Source organism: Xenopus laevis, chromosome 5S (assembly GCF_017654675.1).
Source record: "Xenopus laevis strain J_2021 chromosome 5S, Xenopus_laevis_v10.1, whole genome shotgun sequence".
NCBI classification, from domain to species: domain Eukaryota; kingdom Metazoa; phylum Chordata; class Amphibia; order Anura; family Pipidae; genus Xenopus; species Xenopus laevis.
The window spans coordinates 17,484,100-17,501,869 of record NC_054380.1 but is presented as its reverse complement, the minus strand read 5'-3'; the positions used below and the strand labels follow the sequence as shown (position 1 = coordinate 17,501,869).

The following is a 17,770-nucleotide window of genomic DNA, read 5'->3' as shown; positions in this document are numbered from 1 at the left end:
CGGGGAAGATAATCGGGTACGGAGGGGGGCGGGGGCCCGTCGGCCCACCCCCCGCTCCAGTTACGTTTCTGTCCTGTCTGTAAGGCAACAAATGTATTGTTACTTTTTATTACAAATCCTTCTATTCAGGTCTCTCCTATTCATATTCCAGTCTCTTATTCAAATCAATGCATGGTTGCTAGGGTAATTTGGACCCTAGTTATCAGATTGTTTAAGATGCAAACTGGAGAGCTGCTGAATAAGAAGCTAAATAACTTAAAAACCACAAATAATAAAAAATTAAAACCAATTGCAAATTGTCTCAGAATATCCCTCTCTACATCATACTAAAAGTTAGCTTAAAGGTGAATATATAGCCCTAGTATATCTGCACACATTAAGATCATCCCGTACATGGAAGTGGTCAGCCCATGGGAAACACTGATGCTGAATAACTGGTTATAGAATGAATGAGACTCCATCCATTGTTTTTAATGGAAAACATTACACCCCATGATTCTAGTGATAGGAGTCATGAGATAAGCAAAGCCTGTTTATATGACACGTGTATAACAAACTAACGGGTGTAACGGGCACTAGAAACGGGAGTAGGCATTCCTTTGCTGCTGCAGCACTGGTTGTTGGCTTTGCTGCTGCTGTTGTTGTTGTTGTTGTTGTTGTTGCTGCTGCTGCTGTTGTTGCTGCAGGCGCATTTGCTGCGTAAATGGATCTTCCGCCGATTTAATGAACATTGTTGTCTTTGGACCGGTCTTCCACAGAATTCCATTTGAGTCCATGACAGACGATTCCACAGTGATCTGGTGCGGCCCAAGCACGGCGAAGTTTAACAGGAACTGAGTGCTAAAATAATCGTTGTGAGGCACCACCCTCTGCTCCATTTCACTCCTGACTCCTTCTGCTGGAATCTGATCCACAGAGAAGGAAAAAGAAATATATATTTATATCAAATGAGAATTTCAATGTTCTATACACACTGCAAAAAATGCAAATCGCTTAAAGTGGACCTGTCATCTACACATAAAAAGCTGTACAGCAAGTAGTATGCAAATTAAACATGGAACCCAAATAGTTTTTTTCATTAAAGCATCAATACCTTTTACCTTATATTATATAATATAAAGGCGTTTAAATATCTGAGCCGTCAATTAAATATTACCTGCCCCGCCTCTATGCCTGGGGCAGAATATTTCCAAGACTGAAGGAAACAAAATGTAAATATTAAATGTAGTGTAAGTCAGCTTTATTTTGCTCAACTAACATGATAAAAAATAATTTGGAATCATTTCTTTGGGTGACAGGTCCCCTTTAAAGGGGTGGTTCGCCTTCATGTTGATTTTTAGTATGTTATAGAATGGCTAGTTGTAAGCAATTTTTCAATTGGTCTTCATTTTTTCTTTTTTTTATAGTTTTTGAATTATTTGCCTTTTTCTTCTGACTCTTCCTAGTTTTCAAATGGGGTTACTGACCCCATCTCAAAAACACATGCTTTGCAAGGCTACTTGTTACTCCTTTTTATTACTCATCTTTCTATTCAGTCCTCGTCTATTCATATCCCAGTCTCTTATTCAAATCAGTGCATGGTTGCTAACCAATTGCTGAAACTGTAAACTGGAGAGCTGCTGAATAAAAAGCTAAATAACTCAAAAAACACAAATAATAAAAAATGAAAACCAACTGCAAATTGTCTCAGAATATCACTGTCTCATACTAAAAGGTAATTTGAATCGGAAATCAACCTGTAGGGGAAAACCCCATACCCCCCACCCCAGGTAGACTTCCCTCCTTCCTCCCCCCAGGCTAACTAACCCCCGGGGGGAGATGCCCCATATTCACCCCTCGGCGCAGATTCTTCCAGCAAAGTTCCATGCATCCCATCTTCCGGCTCCTCTGTAAGCCGACAGAGATCGGTATGTCAGCACATGCGCAGTTGGAGCAGTTTGCGACAACTGCGCATGCGCGGAATTACACAGAAATTGCCGATCTCTCAGTCAGTTTACCGAGGAGACGGAAGATGGACGCCTGGAACTTCGCTGGAAGAATCTGCGCCAAGGGGTGAGTATGGAGTATTACCCCGGGGGGGGGGAGGGCTACAGGGTTTTTTCCCTACAGGTTGATTTCTCCTTTAAAGGTCAACAACCCCTTTAAAGTAGAAGAAAAGGTAATCACTGGAGGTTGCCAAAAGTCCACCCCAGCCTGGGTTCTACCACCATGTAGCGGATCGTCTTCTTCTTGCTTTGCGTGGGTGCACGTGTTTAATTGACTGAAAGCCAAACTAACAGCAGCACCGGCCAGGAATATTAGGTAAGTGATTTCAATCACTTGGGGGTGCTTAATTGGTATCTTTTGGCATCCCTAAAGGATTATAACTTTCCTTTAAAGCTGATCTAACAATGGCTTAAGATACACACCGTATGGCTGAACTAGGACACACAGAGGCTAATTTATAAACGCTGGGAAAATTTGTACCTGGACAGTAACCCATGGCAACCAATCAGATGATTGCTTTCAGTGTTCAACCTGCAGGTGGCTGGAAAAAGCTAATCACTCATTGGTCGCTATGGGTTACTGCCCAGGTACAATTTTGCCCAGTGTTTATAAATGAGCCCCACTGAAATGGCAACATGGAAGGCACTGTAATGACTCTTGGTTTCGTGGATTTGCTCAGCATAGATGAGAGTTTCCTAAATTGGGGGTTTCAATCAAGTGATGGAGAAGCTAAGGAAGAACAGTTGAGTGTTTATTTTCTATGCTTGATTAAAGGGAAACTCCTGTAGAGTGATCGATTTTTTTTTAAAAAAAAATGAAACCTTGATTGTACTGCAGAGAGGGAGGCGTAATTGTAAAAGGAATTGGACACAAGGCTTACTTTGAAATCCTGCCCTGGTTTGGTCTGGAGGGTAGAGGACACGTTGAGGCACACAGACTGGATCTGGCGGAAGAGTCCCGGTTTGGAGCCATGTTGCACCACTCCTTCCACCTTTAAGGCCAACTGCTGGTTACTTTGTACGGCAATGGGCTCGGAGGGATTGCGCGGTGACGGTGACAGGGCCAGCTGAGTAATTAAAGTGCAGGAATATCAGAACATTCACATTGCTTAGCCAATCAGTTTATGCAGGATTAAGCTTACATATAAATCATTATATAAATCATTACAAATGATGCAGTTGAGGATGTGGAATTGCTCTTGTGCATGTTCCAGTGATGTCTCATGTTAGATCAGGGGTGCCCAAAATGTAGGTCGGGATCTACCAGTAGACCTTTAGCTGGTGATCAGTAGATCTCAAGACACTGTCAACAAACAGCTTGTCTATATCACCCTCCTGTGCTTTTTATTCAGATATGTTAAAGGAGAACCAAACCCTTGCTACTAAAATCCCCTACCCTACATAGACCCCCCTCCCTGCTACCCACCTTCCCCAGCCTAGGTGGTACCTTTGTTAAATGCCCCTAACTCTTTACTTACCCCTCGGTGCAGATTCTGTCCAGCGGAGTTCACGGCAGCCATCTTCAGCCGCTTCGATAATCTTTGGGTCTTCTTCCAGCGCTTCTGACTTTCAGCGCATGCGCAGTTGTCGCGAAACAGAAAATTGCTCCAACTACACACGCGCTGATACAGCACTTACTTCAAGAAGATTACCAAAGAGAAGACGATGGCTGCTGTGAACTCCGCAGACAGATAGACACACACAAGGTTTCTTTGCTTTTATTCAGGTGTATCTCATACAGATGGCCAGAAAGACTTCCCAACAAAGAACAAATTTCAGCCTACGATACAAAGGCCGCTGGCAGAAAGCACTCCCATTATATACGGGCAGTCAGGCTGAGCAGAATTAGACACAGAAATTTTATATATATATATATATATATATATATATATATATATATATATATATATATATATATATATATATATATATATATATATATATATATATAAAAATAAAAAATTTTATTGGACTTTATGGACTAGTCCATAGCTCTTTAATAAAAATTTTTATTTTATTTTTTTAAGACCTGTGAGTGCTGATCCTTTTTTGGTTTGTATGACTTATCTATTGATCGCGCACCCAGGCATATTTATTTATTTTTTCGTGAGTGCGCTGGCATTCCTTGGAAAAAAAGGAATTTTTTTTCTCTCTCTCTATCAGTGGAAGGGCTCGTCCAGCTGGCAGGTTCCACATTACACAGCACAATAGAAAGAGACCTGGAGCCCATCGTTGGACCTACCTTGATACTCGTGGACTGCAGTTTCTGGAAGAAGTATCTTTGGAATGACAGGGGTACCTTAAGTAGGCTGATGGCTGCACTGCACAGGCAAGATGTGTGCTGTGGAAATATAACATACATTATTATAATTAACATGTATTTATACAAATTGAATTGTAAAAATTATGTACCGTTAAAATAATCAAGTTTATCTTCACTATTCCTCTCTCAGCATCTGTTTCTCTTCATTCTGTCTTCATGCAGGAATTGGGTGTCATATAATCATTGACAGTTAGATCCAATATATCTTATAGGGGGGCTCATTTTGCCTAGAAGATGTATTAGAGCTCGCTCTATTAAAATCACCAGACATCATGTCTCTCTACATGCAGGATTTGTGCAAAAGGCAGTTATTTGTTAGATTTTGTTTGTACTGGAATCAGCTATTCGAGTGAGCTCTAACACATCTGCTAGGAAAGGAACCCCCTATAAGATTTATAACTGTCAATGAATATCTGACACCCAACTGCTGCATGAAGACAGAATGAAGAAAAACAGATGCTGAGAGAGGAATAGTGAAGATAAACTTGATTATTTCAGAGACAATGCAGAATATTTAATTGATTTTATTTAGAAAGTTTCTTACTTCAGTATGAGGAAGCTTATATTAAATTTTTGCAATAGTTCCCCTTTAAGCATTTGCCATTGTGGATAACAAAAAGAATGTTTATGTGCTACATGGTGAAGCTACGGAATCATTCAGTACCTGTAATACGCAGGATTTCATGTGCTGGTCACATGGTGTGAGGACCAATCAAATAAACCCCCAGGTGACCAGAGGAAAATGTGCAATCAGTGCATGAATAGAAGACATTCAGTCCATTCGGGCAGCTCAAGTAGGTGATTTCAAGTAATTCCATATTTTCTACTAGAGCATTGTATAAATCCTGCCTCAGCTTGCACCATTCTGCTTTCTTCTAACGGTGAATAAAATCACTCAAGCCTCTTATTCCCCAACATCGGCCTCCTGCCCTACGAACCAAACACTCACATTAACCTGCGCGTCCAACTGGCTGCTGCGCATTCCACATATGTGAACTATATGAATAAATATATACAGTACATACACACATATCTTCAATTTGGGGTGGAGGGGGGGGGGTGGCCAAAAAAGGGGAATCAAATAAGCCATTGTCTCACAGTCAGGCTAGCCACTTGCTTTCCAGAGGGCTCCTATTGTGTTACAATAAGACAGCCTTGACATAGCTCATATTGCGAAACGTGCGTCGGCGTTACTTTGCTTTTACCAATTAAAAAAACTTTAGATGGTCATTTTTAATTGAAAGTGATCCGTAAATCCTATTAAGGTTGTGACACACGGGCAGATTCAGTCACCTGGTGACTAAACGCCTTTTCTTCTGGGCAACACCGAACTGCCTCCGCGTGTCTTCCCATCTGATATAATGAAAAGTTGCCTGCGCTAAAGCACACGTGGCGCTTCTTTCTGAAGTCGTCCGAAGTTGCCGTAAGAGTAAACTTCGGAAAACGAAGCGCCGCGTGTGCTTTAGCGCAGGCGCCTTTTCATTATAGCGGACGGGAAGACACGCGGAGGCAGTTTGGGGAAATTCTCACCCAGAAGAAGAGGCAATTAGTCGCCAGGCGACTAAATCTCGCCAAATCTGCACGTGTGTATCAACCCTTACATAGGGGGGTGGTTGAACTTCTAGCCTGCTGCTCGGCTCATATTATTTATCTTTACTCTTCCTTCGACTACAATCTTAAAATGCTGTGGATTTGTGGTTTTGTAGATTAGAATAGTCTTCTACAATCTTAGGGCTTATTTTAAAATGTGCCCAGTTACTCTGCCTTTTCCACCTTTTTGGTGTCCCAGGGATAGAAAATATCAGAAAGTAGAAATCGGACAATTCCAGCTACTACTTTTCCACCTTCCTACTTTATGAAATCGAGCATTGGGGCATTTTATCCTATTTAATGGTCACTATAAACTAATCATACCATCATAATCAACCTGGAAAACTATCAATTTCTATTTACGAGCACTGGACTTTATATCACTAGTATATTATTAATTCATAAATTACCTCTAATTATTGTTTAAAGTTGTCCTCAGTGTTGTAATCAACTAATTGATTTGTAATTATTGATTTGAGGAACGTTGTTGCACCACTTAAGGTGGATAGAACCCAATTAGGGGACCTTTTTAACCTTTAAAATAATCAATTGGAAAATCCCACCGATTTAATCAATTCATTGGGATAAATGAATGTTCTGCACTGCACTTTAAAATAAAACAATTAATTCATTAAGTGATTTATACTATTAAGTCTATATTTATTTATGGTGTTATTGGTTTTTTATAAATATTTATTCAATCTTCACCTGTTGATAAAGTTGTGGGAGTGAGTTAGATTGGGCGGGGTACATTGTGAAATAAGACAGCAGGAGGCATATGGTTTGGAAGTCAAGGTGGAATCAGTGAAGTTGTGATTAGCCATTAAAGTGGACCTGTCACCCAGACACAAAAAACTGTATAATAAACGTCATTTTCAAATTAAACATGAAATAAAAAATCTTTTTTTTTTATTAAAGCATTGATAGCTGCTGTAAACTACTTTAAAATTCTTAGCTGTCAATCAAATATTGTCTGCCCCTCCACTATAAAGGCGGGGCAGACAATTACTTTCACTTTCCATTCAGCACTTCCTAGATGTCACTGCTCTCCCCACATTCCCCTGTTCTCTTAACTATTTAATTGTGTAGCCAGGACATGGGGATGGACATCAGGTCCCCCATTCTGGTGCTCAGATTCTGAGATGATGCAAGGCTTGTCTTAAAGGAAAACTATACCCCCCAAACAATGTAGGTCTCTATTAAAAGATACTGAGTAAAACAGCTCATGTGTAAAACCCTGCTTCATGTAAATGAACCATTATCATAATAATATACTTTTTTAGTAGTATGTGCCATTGGGTAATCATAAATAGAAAATTGACATTTTAAAAAATAAGGGCCGCCCCCTGAGATCGTAAGATTCACTGTGCACACATACAAACCACATGTTAGGTCACATGAGCCAATTAACAGACAGAGTTCTGCCTTTTGCTTCCTCACTTCTTCCTGTTACAGTTAGTGTTGTAGTATTTCTGGTCCGGTGATCTCTGAGGCAGCACAGATACAGTCACGAAATGGTGGTTCAAGGCAAGAGATGTAAAAGGGCAATATTTATGTAAAAAGTATTCATTTTGGGGTTATAGTTTTCCTTTAATAACAGTGACCACAAAATGGATGCTGCCTGCTTGCTATAATTATGAATTCCCAGACAGAAGGAAACAAGATTCAAATAATTTATATTGTGTGATTTAAAGTTCATTTTGCTTGACTAATGTGATTAAATAGGATTTTGACTTTTTTTTTTTTGGATAACAGGTCCCCTTTGATTGGCACTATCAATAACAGGGACAACTCTTTAGGTGTGCTTATAGCCTGTAAATAAAGATATGTTATCATAGTTATCCCCTCCACTAAGCATTCTTCTGCTGGGAAATGTTAGGGTGCAGTGGCCCTTTAACAATCTATGGCAACTGAATGCTTTGCAATATACAACAGCCATATGAAACAATGGCTACAATGGTACTTTCCTTTATCTTGTTAGGAAGTGACCCACAAGGAGATGGTGCAGTTACTGCTGTGTGTTCCTTCTGAGTTTCAGCAATAGGAATCAGTAAGAGTTTCCCTTAGCCCACAATTATTGTTCCCAAAAATCCGATGCAGAGCTGCTCATAGTACTTACTCATTGCAAGTTCAATTGTCCCTGTAAATGACAGATGCTTGCCGTTGACAAAAATAATTTTCTCATGCTTTCCTCCCACCCCCCTCAGTATAATGCAGGGAGACTGGGGGCAATTATATTTAGGTTGCCTGTTGAAAACTGGACTAATAATAAACAATCACTGCTCATGATTCAAAATCTGTAGCTCATGAACAGATGATACGAGGAGAAAATTAACCTCCATAAACAATTTGTCAGCATCCTCCAGGGGTCTCAACCTGAGCACATCTGCTCCCTCCCCCTGTAACCCTTTTGGGTACTCGCAGGCCACTCCGTTCTTTATGACAAGTACAGTAATATTCTACTTCCAAGGTTTATTATGTCAATAAGCAGAACGTTCATTTCATGCTCCATCAGACACTCCACGCTGAATGAAACCCCACAAGTAAATGAAGATGAAAAGCTTCATTGTCTCTTTTAATACTAATAGTAGCAAAACAAAACAGCCCTGAGTGCTTTATTAAGTCCTACAGAGAAATATTACTTTCATGTATTGTTCTTGAGGCTGGGGATTGAAGTATCAAGGCTTCTTATACGTGTGGCACATGGATAATTCATTCTATGCATATTATAGGAGCCAGGGCTGCCAACAGAAATCACGGGGCCCCGTACAGCAACAATTTTATGGGCCCCCTAGTCCCCGCCCACCCCAGCCCCCAAGCCCCAACCCACCCCAGCCCCCTAGCCCCAACCCACAGTAAAAAGTACACACAGACATCAGTGGTGGTCAGGGCCCCTTATAAAAAAAATTGGCAGCCAGGGTCAAACATAAGTTTTTTTTAAAAATCATTGGTGGTCAAGGTGCCCCTACAGGTAAAGGCTTCCGGTCTTCAGTTTCGGATCATTTTGCGCCTTCCAGTCTTCAGTTTCAGGTCATTTTGCAGCTTCTGATCTTCATCTTCGGGTCATTTTACGGCTTCGGGTCTTTAGCTATTTTCGTGGTTTCGGGTCTTCAGCTACTTTCGCAGCTTGGGTCTTCGGCTTTAGGACTTTGGCATTTCGGGACTTTGGCATTTCGGGACTTTGGCATTTCGGGACTTTGGCATTTCGGGACTTTGGCATTTCGGGACTTTGGCATTTCGGGACATTCATCGTGCATCACTTCCTCGCTGGCAAGGGGGCCGGCTAATTAGAAAAGTGCACAGCCAGGCCCTCCTTGAAGCCCGGTACAGTTGTGCCCCCATGATGGTGGCCCTGATGGGAGCTGTCAAAGTGATAACAGCAGGGCCGGAAGAGGCACCTGCCGAGGGCACAATGATAAGGTGGCGATGGGCAGGTACCTCTTAAATGGTCTTCTGCCTACTTTATGTCTGTTCTCGAAGCCCTCTTTGGGGCAATGATAGTATATATATGCACATTTTTCACGTATTCACTGCACCAACCAGAATGAACCCACTAAACCCAAAATAAATCTTAACCTAAATACACATCACTTACCAGGTAAGACACTGGCGGATACTTTCTAGCGAGCATCTCCACTTCCTCCAGTACATGGTTAAATACAGACATCATCCGGCGCTCATACTCGCTGTCTGCCTGTACTGACCCACTGAAGCTGCACTCCTGGAAACTGCCCGGGGTAAAAAAAAGCATTCAGAGCAGTGAGCTGGATAGGGGGTCTTTTTTTGTTTTCATCTCTGGCTAGATTATACTTAAATAATTATGTTACACAAATAAGGCTATAGAGCTCTTCAGCAAAGCGAGGAAGGAAAAAGAAAACAATCACTTGGAGAGCCACATCTGGCCCATTGAGCCTACAGTATGAAAGCTGGTTTAGACAAAGAGGCCAAGGTCAGTCACTACCAACATGGTCTAATATATCTCAGCTATACAAGATGAAGGTCAGGGACTAGAATGCAGCCTTTAAAGTAATTGGCTGGCACCTGGAATGCCAGGTTCAACAGGTAAACAGCCTACTACATTACATAGAAACGGAAATTGCAGCCTGAGGGACCTTAGATTTCACCAGGACATTATAGTTCAGATCTGGATGATCCTTCTTACCTACACGAGTCTGGATCCAAAATGAGCGCTTCAATGGTATGAGAAATTAACAGGCAGCTCTGCTGTTGTCTGATCTTTAAATTAAGGACGTTTTGTACTCAAGCAGCAAGTGGTAACCTGCTAAGCAGCCAAAAATGTTGTTGAATTTAAATGATATATGCAAATATTTAAACACTTTAATTTTTTCTTATGTCATTGGCCCTTTAAACAGCCTCTGTGAGAACATCCATCTTTTATTTTTAATCATCTGTTTATGGACCCCTTTAGCTTAAAAGGGTTCAGAATCGTATTATTATTATTATTATGTCACCCTGCAACACTTGGGCTTATCTAGGACGGAGAACAAGTATTCACTAAAGTCGCACCCTAAACCTATAGCAGGGGTCCACAACCTTTTTTTTTTTTTTTTACCAGTGAGCCACATTTAAATGTAAAAAAAAAGTTGGAGAGCAACCCAAGCATGCAAAAAGTTTCTGGGCATACCAAATATGGGATGTGATTCACTATTAGTCGCCCTTATTTGCACTGCCTTGTGTGAACTTGCCTCCAATCCAGGAATTCAAAAAATAAGCACCTGCTTTGAGGCCACTGGGAGCAGAATTCAAAGGGTTGCTTACGAGCCACTGGTTGGGGATCACTGACCATTAAGTTGCCCCAACCATATCTGATGCATTGAGCTCTCCTAATGGGGCCAGTGGCACAGTCTGGGAACCTCTGGCTTAGACTGTTCATTTTTAATGGCAATGGGTTACTGTACGGTCACCTACAGAAACCAAAAGTAGACAAAATATCTCACAGCTCACCTGCCTGAATGGATACATGTTCTCTCCCAGTTCCATGTAGACATTATATGCAATGTCTGGACTACCAAATAAGCACTGATGATCCGTGCTTGCACATAATGTCCCCATGTAAGGGTAAGAATATGCACATACATAATGGGAAAGGACACAGAATTGTGAAAATTCACTCCAAACGCCTGGCCGTATGTTCATAACAGATATCCCACTCTGCTGCCTCGTGTTTTATTCTGTTTCAATTTGCAAGTTAAGAAAGGATACAACTCTATATTCCTCAAAGTTGCAGAATCGGCATCAAACGAAGACTGATACAAGTCCCCATAGCGAGCGGCGAGGCTTTTGAATTCTTCCATGCACTGCTTCATCTGCCAAAGGAAGAAAACCATTTTAGTACTTTAACCAAGACAAAGATGGACAACCAGTGTCAGCAAGTGGTGGGAGTTGTAGTATTTTATCATTTGGAGGGTTGCAGGATTGCAGTTTACAGCAGAGGTGGAACAAAAAATGCTTATTGGGGAAACCAAGCTACATATTAAACCAAATTATTTATTTTGAAGGCTAATGTAATGGGCAGAGGCAACCAGGGCTTCTCCAGTTTCCTTATCTCCCACCATACTCATAAGCATAGCCATGAAAATGCAGGTCTGACATAATGGGATTTATGTGTGTTTGCTGCACCCATTTTATGAATCCAGCTGGTATTGCTTTAAACGCTACATTGATATTTCATTTTTATTACCAATTTACCCTATTGGCATCTCCCAGCCTTTCATTACCTATGGGTTCTGGAGCTATGTCCTTCTCCTAGTGCCACAGCCTCACTGTGTGTTGAGGATTATGCAAGTTCCTTTTAGGTTTAGATACCAATATAGACATAATCTCCTACCTGTCTCAAACCTGGCATTTGCTAGGTTGGAAATTACCTCCATGCAATGTGGAGTGCCTGATGGGTGCACTCTGGTAACTATAGGAAAGAACTGGCAAAGGGAAAAAGTGTAAGGGATAGTGAATCAAGCAAACGCTTTGTAGACGGTCAAGATAGAGCTCTTATGATTCCAAAATAACCCTCGACTGCTAGGGAATTATGGAAGATGAACTATGCTGAATGGGTATGTGTAATTGCCTAGCCACAACGTGTATATTAAAAGGCTGGGAAGTAAATGTTGGTAGAATTCTATTACAAAGGCATGGAAGAATGCAGCAGTGTAAGAACAGGGCTACAATGTTAGCCTTAATACCTGCGTGGAGATGCGCCCACAGCGCTGGAGTTCATTCCCTGACGTCATGGCAATGGTGGAGGCAATGGCAGGTGGAGGGCTGGTTTTCAAACTGTTGCAGGTGCAAATAAGCTGAGAAAAGGCCTGGAGGAGATCTATCCGCAGCTTCACAAAATCACACTGAAAACTCAAAGGATTCATGGGAGTACTGGCAGCCTGGATAGGATACACAAGAACAATGTCAGCTATCAGTTTCTTAGATTTGTTCAAGGATAAGTAAACCTTTAAAATAAGTGCATGTAAAATTGACGAGGGGGCTATTGTAAGCACTTTTGCGATTTACATTCATTATTTATTTCATTTTTATTCCAAGATATTAAAGAATACATGTACTGTCAATATGAATGAATTTTGTTACAACAGCGCCACCTGCTGCTCAGTTTCCATTCCATTTTTGTTTTGTTTTAAACAAATATGCAGGGGTGGGGTGTTATTTGCTTTCACATAATTTCACATTTCATATATTTGTCATTTAATGCTCCAGGAGTATAAGAGGTGAGCAGAAAAGTAATTGTGCTGTGTTTGTTGTGAGACAGGCGCTAGCATATATAGCTAGAGCTACTTCAAACAACCAAGATGGTTTTTTGTAGGAGTAAACACTTTTTTTCTCCAAAACCAAATTACTTTAGGATATCGTGAAACATTTCTCTAAGGACAAAAATAAAATAAAAATGTTTGTACATTATATAAGTTTGTGGGGCAAAAACAGCTGAATCTGCCCTGCCATGTAGTCTTAGAGCCAGTAACATCTTGTGCTAAGTGTCAGGTACCACAGAGGTTATGCAGATTCCACCGTCGCCTCTAAGATTTAGCTGGTTAAAGGGATTCTGTCATTATTTTTATGGTGTAGTTTGAATTATTTGCAGTGTAAACAGTGTAATTTAGAAAAACTCTACTGTGTAAAATGTCATTCCTAACCCAACAAGTGTATTTTTTTTAGTTGTAATATTTGTGTGTAGCTGCATCTCAGGTCATTTTGTCATGTGCTTTCGGAAAGAGCCAGTGCTTCACTGTGGAACTGCTTCTGGCAGGCTATTGTGTCTCCTACTCAATGTAACTGAATGTGTCGCGGTGGGACATGGGTTTTTACTATTGAGTGCTGTTCTTATATCTATCAGGGAACTGTTCCCTGGTTACCTTCCCATTGTTCTTTTGTTAGACTGCTGGGGGGAAGGGAGAGGGGTGATATCACTCCAACTTGCAGTACAGCGGTAAAGAGTGACTAAAGTTTATCAGAGCACAAGTCACATGACTGAGGCACCTGGGAAACTGACAATATGTCTAGCCCTATGTCAGATTTCAAAATGTAATAAAAGAAAAAGTTTGCTCTTTTAAAAAACAGATTTCAGTGCAGAATTCTGCTGGTGCATCGCTAATAACTGATGCATTTTGAAAAAACATGTTTTCCCATGACTGTATCCCTTTAATGTTTCCATAAATTATAATTCAAAAGTTCATAAGAGAAAGCATCAAATCTAGATATTTTCCACTGAAATTGATATATCGCAGAATGCTCCTAATCCTCAATAATTGCCATAAATTCTACTCCAAACTAAATCAAGCTGGTGGGATGGTTTGTCAACATTCCCAGATGAAATATCAAGACCGTTTAGGGTCATGTTCCTAGATCTACTCTAACTGTGCCCATGAACAGAATTAGCATTGCTTAAACACATTAAGGGCAATCAAAATCTATGGTAAATCTGTGCTTTCTTAATTTAATTTAAAAAGTGTAAGCTTCAGTTCTGCTTTCCAGGTTCCTCTAGCCTGGATCTCTGCATGAAGGTAAGGGGCCGATTCATCAAGCTCGAGTGAAGGATTCGAAGTAAAAAAACTTCGAATTTCGAAGTGTTTTTTGGGCTACTTCGACCATCGAATGGGCTAGTTCGACCTTCGACTACGCATCGAAGGATTCGAAGTATAAATCGTTCGACTATTCGACCATTCGATAGTCGAAGTACTGTCTCTTTAAAAAAAACTTCGACCCCCTAGTTCGGCAGATAAAAGCTACCGAAGTCAATGTTAGCCTATGGGGAAGGTCCCCATAGGCTTGCCTAAGTTTTTTTGATCGAAGGATATTCCTTCGATCGTTGGATTCAAATCCTTCGAATCGTTCGATTCGAAGGATTTAATCGTTCGCTCGAAGGAATAATCCTTCGATCGTACGATCGCAGAATTTGCGCTAAATCCTTCGACTTCGATATTCGAAGTCGAAGGATTTCAATTCCTAGTCGAATATCGAGGGTTAATTAACCCTCGATATTCGACCCTTGATGAATCGGCCCCTAAGTGTCATGAGCTCTATATTACCGTTATTTCTATATATTACCGTGAGTGAGGCTATCCCTTTATGGTAGGATTTGAGTGCATCAGCAATGGATGAAAGGGCCGCCCCATAATCATCTTCTTGTAGGGTGGTAAGAATCTGCTCTGCCGTGGAGAATTCTTTCAAGCTGTTCAGCCAGAAGTAGAAGTGTTCAGAGGCCACCTGAGTCAGCTGGCTCCGGTACAGCTCCCTTGCCATATCATGGTTACCCTGTACAGGTACAAACATCAGAAAAGGAAAAAAGATTAGAATAAACATAAATTGATGCTTTATCTCTAGTATATCCGAATTGCAGTCATACAGCTGAGAAGTGAAAACTCCCTGCATCTCACACACTTTCCATAACAACAGTACAACCTGGAACTTCTAATCCTACTAGGGATGCACCGAATCCACTATTTTGGATTCGGCCAAACTCCCCACAATAGATACCGGACCCTAATTTGGATATGCAAAATAGGGGTGGGAAGGGGAAATCATTTTTTACTTCCTTGTTTTCTGACAAAAAGTCACACAATTTCCCTCCCTCCTGGATTTGGTGCATCCCTAAATCCTACTAATGCCTTTTAGATAGATAGAGAGATAGAGAGGGGTGGTTCACCTTTAAGTAAACTTTTAGTACCTTATAAAATGGCCAATTCTAAGCAACTTTTCAATTGCTTTTCATTATTTATATCTTTATAGTTTTAAAATTACTTGCCTTTATCTTTGACTCTTACCAGCTTTAAAATGGCCTTCGCTGACCCCATCAAAAATCAAATGCTCCTTCGGGCTACACATTTATCATTATTGCTAATTTTTATTTCTCATCTTTCTAGTAAGGTCCTTGCCTATTCATATTCCAGTCTCTCATTTAAATCAGTGTACAGTTGCTAGGGCAATTTGGACCCTAGCAACCAGATTGCCGAAATTCCCAACTGGAGAGCTGCTGAATAAAAAGATAAATAACTCGAAAACTTAAAATAATAAAAAAAAATCTAAAACAATAGCAAAATGTCTCAGATTATCACTCTCTTCATTATACTTAAAGTTAACTCAACAGTAAACAACTCCTTTAACTTACCCAAGGTCATACAGAGCCTGGACTAAATACAATGGGGCTCATTTATTAACACTGGGCAAATTTGCACCTGGGCAGTAACCAATCAGTGATTTGCTTTTTTTTTCAGTCAGCTGCAGGGTGAACACTGAAAGCAATCACCTGATGCTTTTCATGTGTTACTGCCCAGGAGCAATTTTTCCCAGTGTTTATAAGGGAGCCGAGTATGTACAGTTATGCTCTAGGGTCCAAGAGCAATTTTGGGGTCTGCTTTCCGTATTGGTATGCCTGCAATTAACCTATAGAAAAAAGTGAAACATAAATGAATAAGGCAGCACATGCACTTACCATTCTAGATGCTTGCCGGGCAATCCTGTATACAGTCCAGCCATTGGATACATTCTCAAGTTGCTGTTTAATTACAGTCTTGACTTCAGGCGACAGAGCTTTCTGACTAGCAACAAAAATAACTGTGGCAAGTGAAACCTGTATAGACAAAGGGTCACATTCAGCAAATATTATAGCAAAACACAAATCATTATTTGTGATCATCCCCACACATACAGCTTTGCCTGCATTTGACAACTAGGAGGCCTGCTCATTCCGTCATCCAGAAGTGCAAACTAAGGATCACTGTTGGGGCCAGAACACATTGGGACCTTGTCCTATAGCCAGGCTGCCTTGAGCCCATTCACTCTGCATCTTGTGCAAGTCTGACCCCAGACAGAAGTGCTCCCTGAATGAGAATTAAGGGATGAACTTTTGCTCCTCTTGGGGAACTTCTGTACTTTATAAATTACCCCCTATGACAATAATACTGGGGTATTTGTATGCAGATTATGCAGTTGCATTAAAGAGGTTGTTTATCTCTGATTTAACTTTTAGTATGATGTAGAGAGTGATATTCTGAGCTAATTTGCAATTGGTAATCATTTTTTATTATTTTTGGTTTGATTTATTTAGCTTTTTATTCAACAGCTCCAATTTCAGCAATCTGGTTGATAGGGTCCAAATTACCCTAGCAACCATGCATTGATATAAATAAGAGACTGGACTATGAATAGGAGAGGCCTGAATAGAAAGAGGAGTAATAAAAAGTAGTAGTAATAATACATTTGTAGATTTACAGATCATTTGCTTATAGAAGGGGTCAGTGACCCCCATTTGAAAGCAGGAAGCCTTCAGATGAAAAAGGCAAATAATTAAAAAACTATAAAAAATAACTAATGAAGACCAGTTGAAAAGTTGCTTATAATTAGACATTATATAACATACTAAATGTTACCATGAAGGCTAACCACCACTTTAAGGCTTATATACTAGGATTCCTGGCATACTATACAAGGAAAAAACTGAAATAAATGGTCATGGCATTAATAATAATTATTATTAATAATAACAATAAAGTATTAGTGCTATGTATAAGCTATAGATAACCAGGGATGTCATAGAACAGACTGGGTAGCAAAAGCTAGTTTGTGAAGCCGCAGGAATCAAACTGTTGCAGGTGAGACTAATAAAACATTAATTGTAAGGGACAATAACATTTAAGCACAAATGTGGTTTACTATTGTATATTTGATATATAAAAGTGTAGGATACAGAATGTTACTTCCAGTACAAACTGTGAGCAGTTGGGGGGGGGGAGCTCAGACTGTATAAACTGAAATAAGTGAATAGTCTGTAAATGGTAAGGTAAGAAAAGGATGAGTAATAACAGTCTAAAAATAGCGGATAAAGAAAAAAAAATGAATAAAGATAACCAACAAGTCCAATGGCATCATTTATCCACAGGAACTGCACAGAGCTGCAATTAGTTCAGATTTACATTCCAGGCACAGTAAAGAGGAGAAATATCCGGAGGTCTCAGTCATTTACAGATATCTTTTGTTTGAACACTTGTATATAGATTGTTTACAATATTTTATTAGGCTGAAGGTATTTCTGTTGATAATAAAAGTAACATAGCAGATGAGGCTGAAAAAAGGAACAGCAACATGAAAAAAGGCTCATTCTGTTCCCAATAAGTATTAATTATATCTTAGTTGGGATCAAGTACAAGCTATTTTATTATTACAGAGAAAAAAGAAATCATTTTTAAAAATTTGGATTATTTGATTATAATGGCGTCTATGGGAGGCAGTCTTTCCGTAATTCAGAGCTTTCTGGAGAATGGGTTTCCAGATAATGGATCCCATACCTATATAATGTACTTTTTCCCTGCACTGATAAAACTGGTGTGTTTGCTTCAGAAGCACTACTATAGTT

General features: G+C 40.1%; 1 protein-coding gene across 1 annotated transcript in view; it reads right to left on the bottom strand.

Moving 5' to 3' along the window:
• Nucleotides 1-438: 438 nt before the first annotated feature.
• The window catches only part of ints7.S (integrator complex subunit 7 S homeolog), a 33,509-nt gene continuing 16,177 nt past the window's right edge, over nucleotides 439-17,770 (bottom strand). Inside the window, 9 exon segments of the mRNA NM_001097081.1 lie at nucleotides 439-905; nucleotides 2,867-3,052; nucleotides 4,228-4,326; nucleotides 9,494-9,626; nucleotides 10,061-10,129; nucleotides 11,122-11,225; nucleotides 12,099-12,293; nucleotides 14,467-14,673; nucleotides 15,851-15,988. Coding sequence (NP_001090550.1) covers nucleotides 576-905; nucleotides 2,867-3,052; nucleotides 4,228-4,326; nucleotides 9,494-9,626; nucleotides 10,061-10,129; nucleotides 11,122-11,225; nucleotides 12,099-12,293; nucleotides 14,467-14,673; nucleotides 15,851-15,988 — 1,461 coding nt within the window. The 3' untranslated portion in view covers nucleotides 439-575.